Consider the following 19,013-nt stretch of genomic DNA (forward strand, 5'->3'; position numbering starts at 1 on the left):
CCGTGATGGTCACATGTTCAGTGTGTCACGCATGTGAGAACCATCTATCAGGTGTGTCCCAGCTGAAAAAAGGTTGAGAACCACTGCTCTAAGCCATGGCACTCCTCCTACTATGCCCTGTCCCCTCCAAACGCTCCAAAGACCTATGCTTAATGCATGAATCTCTGCTCACTAGTTCTATATGGTTCAATATTTACATGGTTTTTACAAAAACTGAAGCCTTTTCTTCCACCGGTGAGCGTGGAATTGCATATTCTCAGCCACTCTTAGATGCGGAAGAGTGTATACGCTATCTTCTTTGATCCATCTACAAAGTGTTTGATAGCACTGTATGTACTCAACGCACAATTAGACTCTGGAATTTGTTGCCGGAGGATGTGGTTAGTGCAGTTAATATAGCTGTGTTTAAAAAAGGATTGGATAAGTTCTTGGAGGAGAAGTCCATTACCTGCTATTAAGTTCACTTAGAGAATAGCCACTGCCATTAGCAATGGTTACATGGAATAGACTTAGTTTTTGGGTACTTGCCAGGTTCTTATGGCCTGGATTGGCCACTGTTGGAAACAGGATGCTGGGCTTGATGGACCCTTGGTCTGACCCAATATGGCATTTTCTTATGTTCTTATGTTCTAGTATCCATTGGAACATGTTATGGGGTAGATTTTCAAAAAACGCGAATAGGCGTACTTTTGCTGGCGCATCAGGCGCCAGCAAAAGTACGCTGGATTTTAGTAGATATGCGCGGAGCCGCGCGTATCCACTAAAATCCCGGATCGGCGCGCGCAAGGCTATGAATTCTGTATAGCCGGCGCGCGCCGAGCCGCGCAGCCTACCCCCGTTCCCTCCAAGGCCACTCCGAAATCGGAGCGGCCTTGGAGGGAATCCTCTAACGCCCTCCCCTCACCTTCCCCTCCCTTCCTCTACCTAACCCACCCGCCCGGCCCTGTCTACACCCCCCCCCTTACCTTTCTCCGGGGATTTACGCCTCCCGGAGAGAGAAGTAAATCCCCGCGCGCCAGCGGGCCTGTTGCGCGCCGGGACGTGACCTGGGGGCGGGTACGGAGGGCGCGGCCACGCCCCCGGACCGCCCCGGGCCGTAGCCACGCCCCCGTACCCGCCCCCAAAACGCTGCCGACACGCCCCCTAAACGCCACGACGACCGGGCCCGCCCCCGACACGCCTCCCTCGGAGAACCCCAGGACTTACGCGAGTCCCGGGGCTCTGCGCGCGCCGGTAGGCCTATGTAAAATAGGCTCACCGGCGCGCAGGGCCCTGCTCGCCTAAATCCGCCCGGTTTTGGGCGGATTTAGGCGAGCAGGGCTCTGAAAATCCGCCCCTATATGTTTTGGTTAAGAGCCAGTAGCCTATGCGATGCTGTCCATAACAAGTTGGTGGATGTCCCATGTCCCATGCCTAGTTGATCACCTTTTCAGAGAAAAGCTTAGAGAAACAGTTGCTCAAATAAAGGAACCACATGTGGTGGTTCAGTCCATCTCTACGGGACAGAAACAGTCTTTTGCAAGGTGCCCTTACTATGCTTTTAAAAAAACAAATTTCCAGAGATATCCCTGGTAACAATCCCAGTGATACTGGATGTTGCTTTTGCTTCTGCAACAGCAACAACTTCTGACTTGTGCTCAACAATGTGAGTGCTGTCAACCAAAAATAACACAGGTCCAGCCAAAGCCTGGACTAGGTTTTTGACCACCTTTCAAGGGCGAATCTAACACTACCTGGAGAAGTGGTCAAGATCACCAGAGATCACTGGTTTCTCAATATTTTGAAGTCTGGATACCACTTGTATTTCTCCAGGCTTCCAAAGCTTCTTCTATACTCAGCCTTCAATCTGGATCTGTTTCATTTGACACAACTCTGCCTGGATGTGGCGTTGCTCCTCAAACAGTGGGTGATAGAACTAGTTTCTTCCCATCATTATAGCCAGTGATTATACTCCTGCTACTTGCTTAACCCCAAGAAATCTGAGGGACTGAAAACTATCCTGAATTTAAGAAGCCTGAACAAGCATATACTGCGGGAGAAATTTAAAAAATTCTGTATGCACAATCCTCTACTTTATTTAGAAAAGGGGAGTGAATGTGCACTTTGAATCTAAAGGATGCTTAGTGCTCATATTCCAATCCATCCTTCCCACTAGTATTACTTGCACTTTATGGTGGGCTCCCCTTTGACCTCTCAGCAGTACCAAGAGTGTTCACCAAGTGCTTGGCTGTAATTGCAGTGCATCTGCCGTGTCAGGGTATTTGAATCTTCCCTTACGTGGATAACTACCATGTGACGGTGAGCTCCAAGAAAGGTATGTTAACCTTTCTTCAGAAATCAGTACAACTGCTACAATTTCTAGGATTCCTAGTAAATTTTGAAAAATCAGCTCCAGTTTCCTCCCAGAAGATAAAATTCATTGAAGCATGGATAGATTCCTTACAAGAGAGAGCTTTCCTTCCTTCAGATTGGACAAATACCATCAGGTTCCTTGTATACAGATTGTTGAACACAGATTAGTCAATGCTAATAGAGGTGTTGGTTGTTCTGGATCACATGACAGCTGTGATTCATGTATTTTCACTAACCCGCCCTCACATAGGATTCCTGTAGTGGGGTCTCTGCTCCCATTGGGACCACCTAATCCCTGACTCATAAATTGAGAAATTTTCAAGAAATGAAACAGGAGGATCCTTGCAAGTGGCTAGAACCCTACATCCTTCAGGAGGGATCCCCCTTCTTTCTACTTCCTCACCAAGTTGCCTTAGCAATGGATACCTCCAGAGAAATTTGGGCGGCATACACAGGGCCCTTTCGTACTCAAGGAACATGGTATTCATAGAAAGACAATTTAAAATCAACTTCCTGGAATTGAGAGCATTAAAATACTCCGTAAGAACATTCATTCACTTCCTCCGGGGTAGAGCATTCTCATTCAAACCATAACCAAGTAGCATGGTGACACAGGGCCATGGACTCTTTGCCAAGAAGCAAAAAAATATGGCAATTGGTATGTAAGAATTAATTGATCCTGCAAGTGACCCACATTCAGGGATTTCCAACACATTAGCAGATTGCCTCAGCAGAATTTTTTGACTACACAAATAGTTTCTGCAGCAGTCAAAAGCCAACAGACTATTCAGTCTATGGGGGCTTCCAGCAATTGACCTATTTGTGTCAGAGCAAAACAGAAAATTGGAAAAGTTTTGCTCTGCTAGATTGTAATGCAGATTTACTGTGTACTTTTCCATCAACTCCACTGATACCCAAAATGATGCAAAAATAACTCAAAGACCAGGCCTGTCTGATCCAGTAGACCAGGAGTTTGGTTTACATATTTGCTACAGCTAACCAGCAGACCTCTGATCTCTCTCGGGTCAGAAGAGGGAAGTCTGTTTCATCTGAATCTTCGCTCCCTCAACTTGGTGGCTTGGATCTTGAGCACTCAGTCACCAAATTATTGTATAAAGTGGTTGAGGACATAATAGTCTAACAACAACATCAAAATCAATAGTACAACAGGTATTATTAAACACCACACAGGTTTTATTAGCCAGATATATATAGGCTCCTTACTTCGAGGGTCTGTATTATAGAACAGACTCTACTATGGTACAGGGTCACCTTACTTTAATTTTAATTTTAAATTGTAAGTCTTAGGTTAAATATCTTTTTTGTTGAAGTTTTTTCTTTTTTATATATTAAAACCAGTCATAAATAGTCTCGCAATCTCCAAAGGTACAAAAGGGGACACTAATACTCATCTACTCCATTCCTGGTAGTTCACCCGACACAGCTGTGTTTCGGACATCAACGTCCTGCTTCAGGGGGTATCCTTCAGTATCTCCTTATAAAAGCGTTGTCTCGGAGCCTTCTTCACTTTGTTGGCTTATATCTTCTTTTTAATTCCACGCCAGCCCCGTTGGGCTGCGTCTGCTCTTGAAATGGCATCCGCCTGCAGTGATCATTATATACCATCAGACCCGGAAGTTACTTCGCCGGAAGCTGTAGTCTTCTTTCACGTCCAGTATTCTTTTAGCAACCCGTGTCTCCCGTATCAACCGGAAGCTGTTCGCCCGGCAGCCGCAGTCGGGTTCTTAAAATTCATCTACTAGTGTGCCAATCCTGTCATGCCATACCAGTGTAATAGAACATTACTACACCCCAAGACCATAAGTTTAAATTGTGTTAGCAGGGCATATGAAATTAAACTTCTGGTACCGTCAGCCTAGCATTTGATATGGTAATAACTACCAAAAAGGGGGTTTCCTCTGTAAGCTATTTGAATCTTATATGGAAGTTATTAATAGTTGGCGGACTGGGAATGTCTTAGCACTTAATGTGGCTAAGATACTATTGCTTTGGATACAGAAAGAGCAGAAGTAAGAAATGATACCAATATTAACGTTTGCAGGTACCCATATTTAGGTCACTTGGGAGGTTGGGACTTGAGGATAATAATAGATTTTAACGCATAGAGCTCAAATAAAGCATATTTTTCAGAGTGCCTTTTATACATTGAAATTATTGAGGTCTTTGAAGAAGTTATTGCTCTTGAATTTGGTCAGAACAGTTTTTCAATCATTACTGTTTGGACAAATAGGTTATTGTAATGCTTTATTGGTTGGGCTTCCACTGAATCAGCTTTGGGTCCGTCCTTTATTTATTTATTTATTTAAAAGTTTTTATATACCGTCATTAAGTTATTTACCATTGTAATGGTTTACAATAGGGCACATATATCAAAGAGAAAATAGATCATATTTTACATAGAGGGTGCCAGTATTATCCGGTAACAAATACACATTAAGTACTATTTGGTTTATGACATGGAATTTACATTAATGACATTCACATGGGAGAGTATATGTTTTTTTTCAATTTAATTTTTTTTTACATTTAATACAGAATGCAGCATCTAGACTGCTGCTGGGGGTTGGTAGTAGGGACTCTATTTTGCCAGTTCAGAGTGAAAGTCAGTTTGCCAGTGAAGTTTAGAATTCATTTTAAATTGCTTATCATAGTGCATAAATTGTTATATTCTGAGCATGCGGGCTCATTTAACAAATATAGGGCCTCATTTTACAAGGAGTTAACACGTGTGATAATTCTGCAAATCGCGCTAACAGCAGTTAACGCGATTTGCGAATTTTTAATTTTGTATTCAAGGGGCGGAGTTGGGGCGGAGCAAATGCAAAGCAGGGAGGATTTATCGTGTGCAGCAAAACAGCCGCACTGTTAGCACGGCTCCTAACGTGGCCAATAACTACACCTCTTTCATTTGCGTTACGTTGTGCGCTACAGCCGGTAAAGGTTTATCGCGGTTGAAACAGGCCTGTCCGGATGTTTCCGGACAGGCCTGTTTTAGGAGGGGGAGAGAGAGAGAGAGAGAGAGCCTTGCTATAGTGCCGCCTCCCTAGACAGGTATTTGTATCCCTATGGGAGGCCCACCTAGTAACTCGAGGTGAGGTTTAAGTATTAGTGTAGGGGGTTAGGGGCCACTTTCACATTCAACATGAGACGTACGAACAGAACAGTGGTCTCTTGTGAGGATTTGCTGGCCTTCGGAGTGAGGAAACTCACTCCAAGATGAGATTTGGGCAAGGTTCTCTCCACCTAGCTTTTTACCCAGGTAGAGAGTCCATCAAGCTAGGTGGAGAGAACCTTGCCCAAATCTCATCTTGGAGTGAGTTTCCTCTCTCCGTCGGTCCTCAGATCTTCACAAGAGACCACTGTTCTGTTCGTACGTCTCATGTTGAATGTGAAAGTGGCCCCTAACCCCCTACACTAATACTTAAACCTCATCTCGAGTTACTAGGTGGGCCTCCCATAGGGATACAAATACCTGTCTAGGGAGGAGGTACTATAGCAAGGTGTGCTCTCTCTCTCTCTCTCTCTCTCTCTCTCTCTCTCTCTCTCTCTCTCTCTCTCTCTCTCTCTCTCTCTCTCTCTCTCCTGAAACAGGCCTGTCCGGAAACATTGTGAACTGCGATATACTGGCAATGTAGTAGCCCAAATTGGGCTAATAGTGCAACTTGCGATAACAGCCTTTTGCATAGCTGATATTGCAATTTGCAATACACATGCTTATTAGCATAAGCTACACCCCTTTTTGGTATCGCATGCGATACCAATGCGATATTGGAAAATGAGGCCTATATTGATTAATTATGTTTTAGGATGGAGTCTGTGATTGTGTGTTTTTAAATTTATTAACAATTCCCACTTTTAAAATGTTTTAAGTTACAGAGAATTCATGCAAGGACATTTTCTTGTGATGTCTTAAAGTTGTGGAATGCCGAATTGACAGAGCTAAGGGGGAAGGTGGATATCAGTAATTTTAGGAAACAGCAAAAGGCATTTTATTTTAAAGAAGCATTTTTGAAATGATTACATTTGCTTTTAGTGCTATTAGCTTATTGCTGCTCTTCCTTTCTGTTTGTTATTTTATATTATTATTATGTATATTTTTTTGTTCCCTGCATTAGACAAACTGTGGAAGATGAGGGTTTTAAGACAGTTTAAATAAATAATTAAGTAAATAAAGTTGATGTAGCTGTTTAGTAAATACTGACATGCTAAGTTTTGACATATCTGCAGATGCACAAAATGCTGGTTTTGCCTTTCATATACAAATACACTGATTATAGTGTACCATTTTTACATAGGCACCTTTCTTAGATGACTTTTAACAAGAGAGGATTTTTCATGAATTAATGCCTTTGAGTGATATCATCATTGAAATGCTGGTCATGACTACCAAGAAAGCAGCAAATGTTGAGTTAAAATTATAGGTTCATTTCTTTTTCAAGATAGTTGATATCCAAAAATACTTGTAAACAATAATAGGTCCATATTCAGCCATTGTGCAGCTTGGCAAGTTAGTCGGATAAACCCATCTGGCTAACTCAGCTGATATTTTCAGCAGTGCATCCATGCCACTGAATATATCCAGCTATCCTAAAGTTAGCCAGATAAGTTTATCTGGCTAACTTTAGGACAAGTCTATGGGGAGATCAGAGTTAGCTGGATAGCTTATTCAACTTCTCTCTGTTATGCCCATTCCCCTCCCACCAATTAGCTGGATAAATAGATAAGTATTTATCTGGCTAAGTGGTAGCTTTGACTACCGTTGAATATTTAAAGTGCACCACTGAGCTGGATAAGTTGGAACTTAACTGGCTAAGTGGTGCTGAATATGGACCTCTGAGGTTTTAGTTTAATTTATGGTTGTGTTTTTTTTTCTTCTAAACAGTGACATACTAAGTTATGATTCATAATTAAATCTGTATTCTTGCTACTGTAGCTTATATTTTCCTCATAGTAATAAGAAAATTGTGTATCAAAGATGTGATTGTTGCAGCATTAATCGTGAGTTGTATTATTGTTTCTAAATTATTTGAAAGCATGTTCAAGCAGCATTTTGTCCATAAAGAAAGTATTTCAAACGTGAACTGAAAACATGGCTCTGTAGAAAAGCTTACGATTTAACATAAAATACCAATATACTGATAACTTCAACGTCAGTACAAGAAGCAATGGTAGCGAAGTGAGCAATAAATAATGAATGATGTAGTAGAATTTGAATCTGCATTTGCTGTAATGCCAACTTTGAAAATGTACGAATATGAAGTCTATAAATCTGCTGTCATGGCGACCAAGAATATATATGAATATGAACAAGAACATATAACTGCCATGATGTTGACCTAAATTATGAATGCTGACACAGAATGTGATTGTTAACCAAGAATATGAACGCTGATTTTGTAAACCGTTGTAATCTTATTCTGGAACAGCGGTATACAAAACACCTAAATAAACAAATCTTTGAATGCACGATAAGCAAAATTATTTGCTAATAGTTCTGTAATTCTGTTCTCTGTTTTGTTGTTGCTCCTTGATTTCTGAAAATTAAGCAAAATATGGTGATAGGTAAGAATATTTTACCAATGAGTTGTGAAAAAATGTATCTCCCTGTTTCATAAATAACTCTTCTCACCAAATGCCTGCTCTAATATTTTATTGATGAATAAAAACTGTATCTGTGGTAATGAGTGAGTATCTCTGTACAGTATTACAAGTATACTGGGAGCGAATATGTGTTTCTAATGGAAGAAAAAATGATTTTTTATTTTCTTTTCCTCCTGTGCACTTGCTCATGTTTTTCATTTACTCTATCCACTGACACTGGAATCAAAGCGAAAATAAATGGCTCTGGAAAAAGTGGGAAATAAGTCCAATCTCAATATCATTTGTTGGAGCTTGCGTCGGCCTCGAGCTCGGGATGCTCAAGGCTTGGCAATCCTGTTGCACTGACAATGGGATGGAGCGCAACTGAGGGCTCTCCAGCATGGAACAAGGAGAATGTGTGCCCTTGCGGTGAAGACAGTCCAAGTCTGGGAATCAGGAACCTTGAATCCTCTGCCGACCTGCACGCCCATGAGACCACCAACGCAATGGTGGTCTCTGAATGGTCCTCCGACCGTTCCAAGCCCTTTTGGACCTGCCTCAGAGTGTAGCAGAGGCTGCAGGCTGGACAGAGGTCACGGTGGAAGGAGGCTGTAGGCACTGGAGCTTGGAATGAAGACTGGAACTTGGAGTGAAGACTGGAGCTTGGGACGAAGACAGGAAACAAGAGGGATGAGCAAGACCCTCAGGCACCCTACGCAGCACGTGGGGCCAGTCATGGACCACACTGTCCCCTTCGTGCCCTACACAGCCGGATGGCTGGTCACGGACCACGAGGAGATCGGGACAGGCTCAGGAAGTCTCATAGTGCAGGTTAGTGGAAACCCCTAAGATCCTCCGGAGTCAGGACTTGGGAAACGAGATAAAACCTTGGAGCTTGGAAACTCGGAGTAAAAGCAGGGAATCTCTGGAGGCACGGGTCCCACCGGACCTGGAGCATAGGACCGGGAACATGATGGAACTTGTGACATCAGGACATCATAGAATGTGGAAACATCATGGAACTTGGAAAGATCACGGAACTTGGAAACATCAAGAGACATCAAAGAATATCAGGATAGAGAGCAGGAAGATAAACGAAGATCCAGGATACACGGAAGTCGGTGGACAAAATCAGGATGCCAGGAATGAGCTGGAAACAAGGAGTCCTTGGGAGAAGTAGCCCAGGAGGACTAGCTCCTTGCCAAAGCAAGGACTGACTGACTGAGAAGCCCTCTTATAGGGCAGGAAGCAGGCAACTCCCTGGGAGGAGTTCAGATGGGCCACACCTGGCTGGCCTTTTAAATCTGTGCAGAAGCCGCGGGCCTTTCCCTTAGGAAGGAAGGAAGGGGCAGGACTCTGGACAGTGACCATGCTGCCACTGCAACGATGAGATGAAGAGAAGGAGCTGGACCTCAGGGCAGGCCCCGGCAACGTCTGCGGTGTCTAGCCGCGAAGAGGAGGCAGAGGAACGGCTTCCTGCTGCAGGAGCGAGGACCCCTCCCCTGGAGGGGGCAAGAGTGTCGGCGGCTTCTTGCTGCATTGGAGAAGCCCGGCTCGGCCCCTGCCGCGCCGGCAAGATGGCAGTCAGGCTGCGGAAGTATCCGGTGTCGGCAGCCCCAGGCAAGGCCCCGGCTTCTGTTGCAGCCACAGGGCCTTGAAGGTAAGCGCCTCCCATGGCTCCAGCTGTGGGATGAGTGCAACATCATTTCTCTCTTCTTTGACTGCATTCACTGCCGCTACCATGTGCCCCAGGACAACCAGGACTTCCTGGATGAGGACTTGATTCTGGTTTAGCAGGTTCTAAATCAAGGTTCAAAGGCAGAATCAGTGCAATATGTCATGTTAGAAGATATTCATTTTTCAATGGTTTTCTCCAGGTTTACAAAATAAAATTAACACCATTTAATTTCTGTGATGTTTGGTTTATAATAAAAATTAGTCTTGTATTCCCCTAAATATTCATTAAGAGCCACTTAATTTTGATGACATGTAAATCATTCATGTGGAGAAACTTTTACATTATGGAAAGGTACTCATATGAATGATAAAGAAAATAGAAAAGCTTGAACTGGATGCCACAGTTTTTCCCAACATTTATAAAACAGAATATAATAAGGATTGAATAAGGCACTTATTTTAATATTAATTTGGTTGTCAACCCTGCATTTTGCCATAAAACTACAATAAATAGGATAGTGGACTAATTGCATGCTTCAAATCAGTAGATATTTAAATAATCATTTCAAAAGATTTTTCAGATTGAAAATGTTATGTCTCGATAGTAATTATAATTAGAGTGAGCTGAATGACCAGAAGCATGACAAAATAAAATACTGGTCTAAATACAGGCCCTAAGAACAGACATAAAGGATTGACATATTGGTTGTAAAAATCTAGTGTGATCCATCTTAACCAGGAAATTGAAATAGTTTATCATTTAATTGAAAGCACTGATTACCATCTGTTTAACTTTTATTATAACTATAAAAAAAATAATATTTTTGTCCTGGCATTCACGGTTTCTGTACTTCCTTATTTCTAAAATGTGCTGTAGTTTTTTTTGTTGTATTTAAGAATCAGTGAGCCTAATGCTTTGTTCTTTTCTTGCTTTATTTCCAGCAAACTCATCTCTTCTTGGAGGTGGAGGAGGTACGTGTTATGTAAACGTTTTTTAATTTTGATGTGATTGTTCTTTCTTAAGGGAAGAATATTTAGTAATCATGGGAATTGCAAATTTTATGCATTTTTATGCAATGTCATAAATCTTAAATGTAAATATGTTGCATGTAGGAGAATTATTTTTTAAAAAATTAATTGTTTTTTAAGTTTACTACTGGATATATCGAGATTTTCAGTGAGAACTGCTTCGCTCCTTTATGTCCACTTTTGTTCTAAAATTTAAAACACATCAAATTATTTGTGATGCCATTTGGTGTCTAATCTTCTGGGTGATTTTTTTTGCCAGGAAAAGCATTTGTGCAGTAAGATTTGTTAATTTTGCCTGTGTCATTGGGAAATAAAGTGAACATGCATTGCTTGTCATCATCCATGTTAATGTTTTGAATAAGCTTCCATATGATTTAAAGTTCTAATCATGAAAGGCTTGATTCAGACTATTTCTGTTGGCACATGCTTCCTGTATAAAAAGCCTTAGTAGATCAAAAAGTACAAACTGGCCAGTTGGAATATTTATTTATTACCTGCCCCTCAGAAGTTCAGGTTGGGGAACAATAAAAATGTTCATAAAAAACAACAAATGAAACAAACAATACAATCTGTGTGACAGAATTATACAGATTGGAGCAAATGGCATGTACAAAGTAGCTGTGAGGCAAAAAAATAGCAACTGGAGTGGAGAAAAAATATAGGGGCAGATTTTCAAAGGGTTACGCGCGTAACCCCTGAAAAGCTGCCCCTGCACGTGCCGAGCCTAACTTGCATAGGCTCGGCAGTGCGAACAAGCCCCGGGACATGCGTATGTCCCGGGGCTTTCAAAAATGGGTGGTCCCGGGGCGGAGGCATGGCAGCAGCTCGGGGGGTGGGGCTGGGGGCATGGCGGTGGTCCGGGGATGGGGCCAAATCCTCCGACACAGCGGCCTGTGCCGGGGGATGGCGAGCCGCCGCGCGCAAGTTATGCCTGTCTCATGCAGGCGTAACTTTTTCAACAAAGGTAGGGGGAATTTAGTTAGGGCTGGGGGTGGGTTAGATAGAGGAAGGGTGGGGGGGGGGGGGGCTGGAGAAAAATTTCCCTCCAAGGCCGCTCTGATTTTGGAGCGGCCTTGGAGGGAACGGGGAAAGCCATCGGGGCTCCCCTCGGGCTCGGCTCGCGCAAGGTACACATGTGTGCACCCCTTTGCGCTCGTGCGCATGTTATAAAATCGGGCGTAGATTTGTTCGCGCAACCCGGCGCGAACAAATCTACCCCGCGCATAAGTTTAAAAATGTGGCCCATAATGTCATTGAAATGCTTTTGTAAAAAGATGGGTTTTTAATGTCTTAAATTGCTTTGAATACTGCATGAGCCGTATGGATACAGGGAGGGAATTTCATAGAGTAAGACCTTATATAGAAAATGAATACATGTGTGTTTAGAGGATAGATGGGTGGCTTTAGAAGGAGGGACATTTAACAGGAACTGGCTTGAGGATTGGAGGGTCCAGGCTGGAGTGTGAATGCGAAGGAGAGAGCTGATCCAGGGGGAGCTAAGGACATAAAGTAAATTGTGAATGGAAACAGCAACTTTATATTTAATGCGTGCAGAAATTGGTAGTCAGTGCAGATATTTTAAAACGGGTGTGATGTGATGACAAATTGGCATACCAGTGAGTTGGTGTGCAGGATGAAAAATTTTTTTTTTAAATATTTATTAATTACATTTTTAGATAACATTTATAAAGCAAACAAACATCTTTGTACAATAATTTTTAGAGATCTTTGCCAAGTAATTATAATGAAGAAATAAAAATTATATAAACACATAAATTAAACATCTTTAAATTTGAAAACACATTATTTGTTCCAAGGGGTATTTCTAATAATGAGGAGAAATTCTCAATATTCCAAAATACTTAAAAAAAAAATAAAAAAATAGGGGTTAACTACTCCCATACATTTTTTTTTAATATATTACTCCTAGATTACTCTGTTGTTGACATTTTAATTTTGTGGACCTTTTTGGTTTTTCAAGAAATTACTCAGCTGATCTGGGTTAAAGGAAATACCACACATCTGCATGGGTAGCGAAGAAAAAATGTTGCATCACAATCCAAAACTTCTTTTTTCATATTTAAGAAAGCCTTTCGGTGATCTTGTGTCACTTTAGCAAAGTCGTGGTATATCCTAACTTGACCACCATAAAAGGAAGTTTTGAAGTTTTGGAAATAGTGTCTTATTAGTAGGTTTAAATCTTGAAGAGAACAAAACGTCAAGAGAAGAGATGCTCTTTCGAGAACTTCTTCTGTTGAAGCTTCTAAAATAGCAGTCAAATTATCTAACTCCAAGGAGTTAGCAGGAGTTATCATTAAACCTTGTTTCTTTTGGAATGGAAGGAATGTACTTTTACTTAACATAGGTATTTTTTCCACTGGTATTCTTAAATTTTCCACAAAATATTTCCTCACTATGGGGGTCATTTATCAAAATGCGATAAGGCGTTTTCGCATGCGTTAAGGGCTTATCGCAAGCGAATAGCCGCGTTAACGCATGCGATAGGCCCTTAATGCATGCAAAAACGTGTTTAACGCATGCGCTAGTAGCATATCGTATGGTGTGATGCAAATTCAGAAAATAGGAGGAGTTAGGGGCGGAGAGTGGGCTGGGTTAGCCTGTCTGTGAAGAGCTATTGCACAGCTGTAATGCCGATTTTAACAACACCTCTTTGAATTGTGTTAGCTGCCGTGACCGTGCGATAAGGTTTCATTGCCTCTTGTGATGTCTCTTGTAAGGCCTATTGAAGGGGAGAGAGAGAGAGAGACTGGCCATAATGTCATCCCCATAGGTAGGTATTTGTATCCCTATGGTAGGCCCATCTAGTAACTCGAGATGGGGTTTAGGTATGAGTGTAGGGGGTTAGGGGCCACCTTGACATTCTACGTGACAAGTACGAACAGAACAGTGGTCTCTTGTGAAGATTTGAAGTCCTTCGGAGTGAGGAAACTCACCCAAAGATGAGATTTGTACAATGTTCTCTCCACCTAGCTTAATGTTACCCAGGTAGAGAGTCCATCAAGCTAGGTTGAGAGAACATTGCCCAAATCTTATCTTGGAGTGAGTTTCCTCACTCCGAAGGTCATCAAATCTTCACAAGAGACCACTGTTCTGTTCGTACGTGTCACATAGAATGTCAAAGTGGCCCCTAACCCCCTACACTCATACCTAAACCCCATCTCGAGTTACTAGGTGGGCCTACCACAGGGATACAAATACCTACCTAATGGGGATGACATTATGGGCAGTCTCTCTCTCTCTCTCTCTCTCTCTGTCTGTCTCAAAAATGGTCCACCCAGTGGTCATATGCAGGAAATACAACAGGTCTGACACCTATTGCAATGTGCACTAACTTAGCTCTTTTCATAGGTAATTAGTGCAAATTGCGATAAAGTGAATTGTTGCATAAACCACGCCCCTTTTGCAATCGCATGCGGTACTTACCGCATTTTGATAAATCAAGGCCTATGATAGTAATAGGTGATCCTAAAATTTTAGGAAAATTTATAATCCTTAAATTTAATCAAGAATGGTTCTCCAAAGATTCTATTCTCCTAATAGTATTTATATCTTACCCTAGCATCTTTTCAAGACTTTCTTAAGAACATAAGAACATAAGAAAATGCCATACTGGGTCAGACCAAGGGTCCATCAAGCCCAGCATCCTGTTTCCAACAGTGGCCAATCCAGGCCAAAAGAACCTAGCAAGTACCCAAAAACTAAGTCTATTCCATGTTACCATTGTTAATGGCAGTGGCTATTCTCTGAGGGGCGGATTTTAAGAGCCCTGCTCGCGTAAATCCGCCCGGATTTACGCGAGCAGGGCCCTGCGCGCCGGTGCGCCTATTTTACATAGGCCTACCGGCGCGCGCAGAGCCCCGGGACTCGCGTAAGTCCCGGGGTTCTCCGAGGGGGGCGTGTCGGGGGCGGTCCCGGTCGTCGCGGCGTTTTCGGGCGTGTCGGCAGCGTTTTGGGGGCGGGTACGGGGGCGTGGCTACGGCCCGGGGCGGTCCAGGGGCATGGCCGCGCCCTCCGTACCGGCCCCCAGGTCGCGGCCCGGCGCGCAGGAGGCCCGCTGGCGCACGGGGATTTACGCCTCCCGGAGGGAGGCGTAAATCCCCGGAGAAAGGTAAGGGGGGGGGTGTAGACAGGGCCGGGCGGGTGGGTTAGGTAGAGGAAGGGAGGGGAAGGTGAGGGGAGGGCGTTAGAGGATTCCCTCCAAGGCCGCTCCGATTTCGGAGCGGCCTTGGAGGGAACGGGGTAGGCTGCGCGGCTCGGCGCGCGCCGGCTATACAAAATCGATAGCCTTGCGTGCGCCGATCCAGGTTTTTAGCAGATACGCGCGGCTCCGCGCGTATCTACTAAAATCCAGCGTACTTTTTAAAAATCTGCCCCTTAGTGAACTTAATAGCAGGTAATGGACTTCTCCTCCAAGAACTTATCCAATCCTTTTTTAAACACAGCTATACTAACTGCACTAACCACATCCTCTGGCAACAAATTCCAGAGTTTAATTGTGCGTTGAGTAAAAAAGAACTTTCTCCGATTAGTTTTAAATGTGCCCCATGCTAACTTCATGGAGTGCCCCCTAGTCTTTCTACTATCCGAAAGAGTAAATAACCGATTCACATCTACCCCGTTATAGATCTCTCATGATTTTAAACACCTCTATCATATCCCCCCTCAGTCGTCTCTTCTCCAAGCTGAATAGTCCTAACCTCTTTAGTCTTTCCTCATAGGGGAGTTGTTCCATTCCCCTTATCATTTTGGGAGACCTTCTCTGTACCTTCTCCATCGCAATTATATCTTTTTTGAGATGCGGCGACCAGAATTGTACACAGTATTCAAGGTGCGGTCTCACCATGGAGCGATACAGAGGCATTATGACATTTTCCATTTTATTCACCATTCCCTTTCTAATAATTCACAACATTCTGTTTGCTTTTTTGACTGCCGCAGCACACTGAACCGACGATTTCAATGTGTTATCCACTATGACACCTAGATCTCTTACTTGGGTTGTGGCATCTAATATGGAACCCAACATTGTGTAATTATAGCATGGGTTATTTTTCCCTATATGCATCACCTTGCACTTATCCACATTAAATTTCATCTGCCCTTTGGATGCCCAATTTTCCAGTCTCACAAGGTCTTCCTGCAATTTATCACAATCTGCTTGTGATTTAACTACTCTGAACAATTTTGTGTCATCTGCAAATTTGATTATCTCACTTGTCGTATTTCTTTCCAGATCATTTATAAATATATTGAAAAGTAAGGGTCCCAATACTGATCCCTGAGGCACTCCACTGTCAACTCCCTTCCACTGAGAAAATTGTCCATTTAATCCTACTCTCTGTTTCCTGTCTTTTAGCCAGTTTGCAATCCACGAAAGGATATCGCCACCTATCCCATGACTTTTTTCTTTTCCTAGAAGCCTCTCATGAGGAACTTTGTCAAACGCCTTCTGAAAATCCAAGTATACTATATCTACCGGTTCACCTTTATCCACATGTTTATTAACTCCTTCAAAAAAGTGAAGCAGATTTGTGAGGCAAGACTTGCCCTGGGTAAAGCCATGCTGACTTTGTTCCATTAAACCATGTCTTTCTATACGTTCTGTGATTTTGATGTTTAGAACACTTTCCACTATTTTTCCAAATGACATCAAATCTTCACCAAGGTGTACTGTGCTGTTCGTACATCTCACTCTACATGCAAAACTGGCCCCTAAAACACCACCAACACCTCACCTCGACCTATTACATGGCCCTCCTATAGAGATATAAATACTTCCCTACTATGAGGGCCTTGTAGATAGTTCACTCTCTCTCCCCCTTCTCTCTCTCTCCCTCCCCCCTTAGCATTAGTAACACTTTTTGATGAATCTAGGGGTTAGATTGTAAGGCCTCTGGGGACAGGGAATCAACTACAGTACAGTATTTATTTTTACATATTTATTACCAAACAAAAGCACCAGCCCTAGACAATGTATAAAGTAAACATTCATAAAATATAAAAAACAATTGAAACATAAATCATTATGTAATCCTCTTTGAAGTGACTAACGAGTCACAAAAAGTGGAAGATAAATAAAAATATTAAATAAATGGGGGAATTCATGTGATGATGGCAGCACTGAATATTTTCTAGATAGCTCTGGGAAAGACTAAAAGATTTTTCACAAGCATGCATAACAATCTCTGCTGCAGTTCCAATGGTTTCCAAGATTCCTTGTATGTCTGCAGTGATGCTGGTTACATTTCTTTACTCTTTTTCTCCATAAGGGATTTTTTTTTTCAGTATAGCTTTTCTTTATCCAGTAATGCTCCTTAGTTAATTTTTTGATGGCAGTTCCTAGTTGTATTTTTTTTTTCATTAGTTGCTTGGCACGAGAAATTTTCCTTTCTTGCTTAGTGCAGCCTCACTCATTTGTTGTAAGAAATACTGGCACCAAGTACTTTGACACTGGCTGTGATGCCAGTTGAACCAATCCTTGAGACCTATACCCTGGCACTGAGCAGACTGGCACCAACATTAGTGTCTCAATATCGAGGCTCGGTGTCCATGCATTGTACATAATGTCAAAGCCAAACAGCATCAATTAGGGAAGCCTCTTCCACTGTGCAGCATTTCTTGATCCTGTTGTGAAGGGAGTCATCGGGGAAAAACTAGAGAGGGTATGACTCTAGGATGGGTGCCTTCTCGGACTTATGTTCAATTGTGGGAACGTGGGTAGCGATCCCATCTCTGGTGGTTTTTGTGTGCCCCTGGGCCCCGATACAGTCACAGAGGAGCTCCGGCAAGCACAGAGGCAGGTGAGAGGTGACCCAGCATGGGCTGAAGATGAAAGGATGATGGCCTCGACCACAACCACACCTCTACGCAGCAGAGAGAGACCCAAACAATGCAATGTTAGTCTCATGAGTGGTCCTCCGACTACTCCAAGCACTTTCTGACCTGCCGCATGGAGCAGCAACTGCGACAGGGCAAACAATGGTCAAAAGATGAGGACATCAAAGACGAAGACTTGAAGTGAGACAAGACTCAGGATACATTAAGTGGAACATCACGCTGAATACATGAAGTAAGATGAGACTTCGAAACATGAAGAAATGCAATCTGGATACGTGGAGTGAAGAGGAACTCTGGTCATATATATGAAGAAACTCTGGAAGGCCATGATTTGCTTGAAGATAATTGAGTCAGTACTGGACATCACGCACCCTACATAACCTAGCCGGACTAGTCTCGGACCACGCAGGCAGCGCGCCCTACACAGCCGGGGTAGGCTGGTCGCGGTCCACGCTAGTGGTTCCCCACACAAGTTGGCAGATCTGGGTCGGTACTGCACATCACGCGCCTATATACTCAGCCAATGAAGACAGTTCACGGACCACGCTGGTGGTTCCCCACACAGGAAAGCAAGAAGATGAAGTGAAGACTCTGACGAAGCCTGTTCCAAAATGCAACCTGCACAGCTTATTAAGGACGGGCAGGGCCATGCCGGGACGGATCAGATAAAAGAGCTCATTTGTGAAGTAGAGGCAGGGTGCAGACTCCAGGATCCAGGCAAGGTTGAAGATTCGAGGGGATGCCTCTATGACAAAGGTTAAAATAAGAAGCTGGAACTTTTTGGAGACTTGCGCTGCCAGGACAAAGATCAACCGGATAAAGAAGACATCAAGACAAGACATCTGGAGACCTTGAAGAGATGAAGACGAAGACATAGCTTGAAGATATCACAAAGACACAGGATCCTACATATAATGAAGTGCCTTGAGAAGCAGATGACGAGAAGTCCTAAGGAGGATTGGCTCCTTGCGAAGGCAAGGAAGAAATGAAGACTGAAGCTTATTATACTGCAGAAGAGGCGGATCCAATGATGACATCAGAAGTTACCATTCCCTCGCTGTTCCTTTAAATACTGAAGAGAGAGCCGACCTCACCCCCTAGGAGGAAACAGGACGCAGAGCAGGACCCTGGATAGTGGCCCTGCTGCAACACTGAAGGCTGCAGAAGGAGAAGCAGGCCTCAGGGCAGGCCCTAGGATGGACGGCGGCTTCCCTGACACAAAGGATAGATCAAGGTCGCTTCCAGCTGCAGGAAAGACCGGGGATGCAGGCCCTCTTCCCCTGGAGGGCCCAAGGTAAGATGGTGGCCTCCAGGCCACGTGGGGATGCCAGTCAGCAGCCTCCTTCCGCGTATAGACACACTCCGAAGGCTCCCTGCCACCAGGGAAGGCAGCAGTGATGTCGGTGGTCTCTGGACTGCGAGAGGAAGAGAAGCGTGGTTCCGGCCACGAGTAGAGAGCAGAGACAGCCTCCAGGCTGCAGGGGTTGCAGTAGCAT

At 43.5% G+C, this 19,013-nt stretch overlaps 1 protein-coding gene across 4 annotated transcripts in view; it reads left to right on the forward strand.

Annotated features, from left to right (window-relative positions):
* MACROD2 (mono-ADP ribosylhydrolase 2) overlaps positions 1 to 19,013 on the forward strand; it is a 2,649,380-nt gene that overhangs the window by 529,468 nt on the left and 2,100,899 nt on the right. For all 4 annotated transcript variants that reach the window (XM_029593573.1, XM_029593571.1, XM_029593572.1 and 1 more), the window contains exon 4: positions 10,573 to 10,602. In XM_029593573.1, the coding sequence (XP_029449433.1) occupies positions 10,573 to 10,602 (30 nt within the window). The remainder of the gene's footprint in view (positions 1 to 10,572; positions 10,603 to 19,013) is intronic.

Source organism: Rhinatrema bivittatum, chromosome 3, assembly GCF_901001135.1.
Source record: "Rhinatrema bivittatum chromosome 3, aRhiBiv1.1, whole genome shotgun sequence".
Classification (NCBI taxonomy): Eukaryota; Metazoa; Chordata; class Amphibia; order Gymnophiona; family Rhinatrematidae; genus Rhinatrema; species Rhinatrema bivittatum.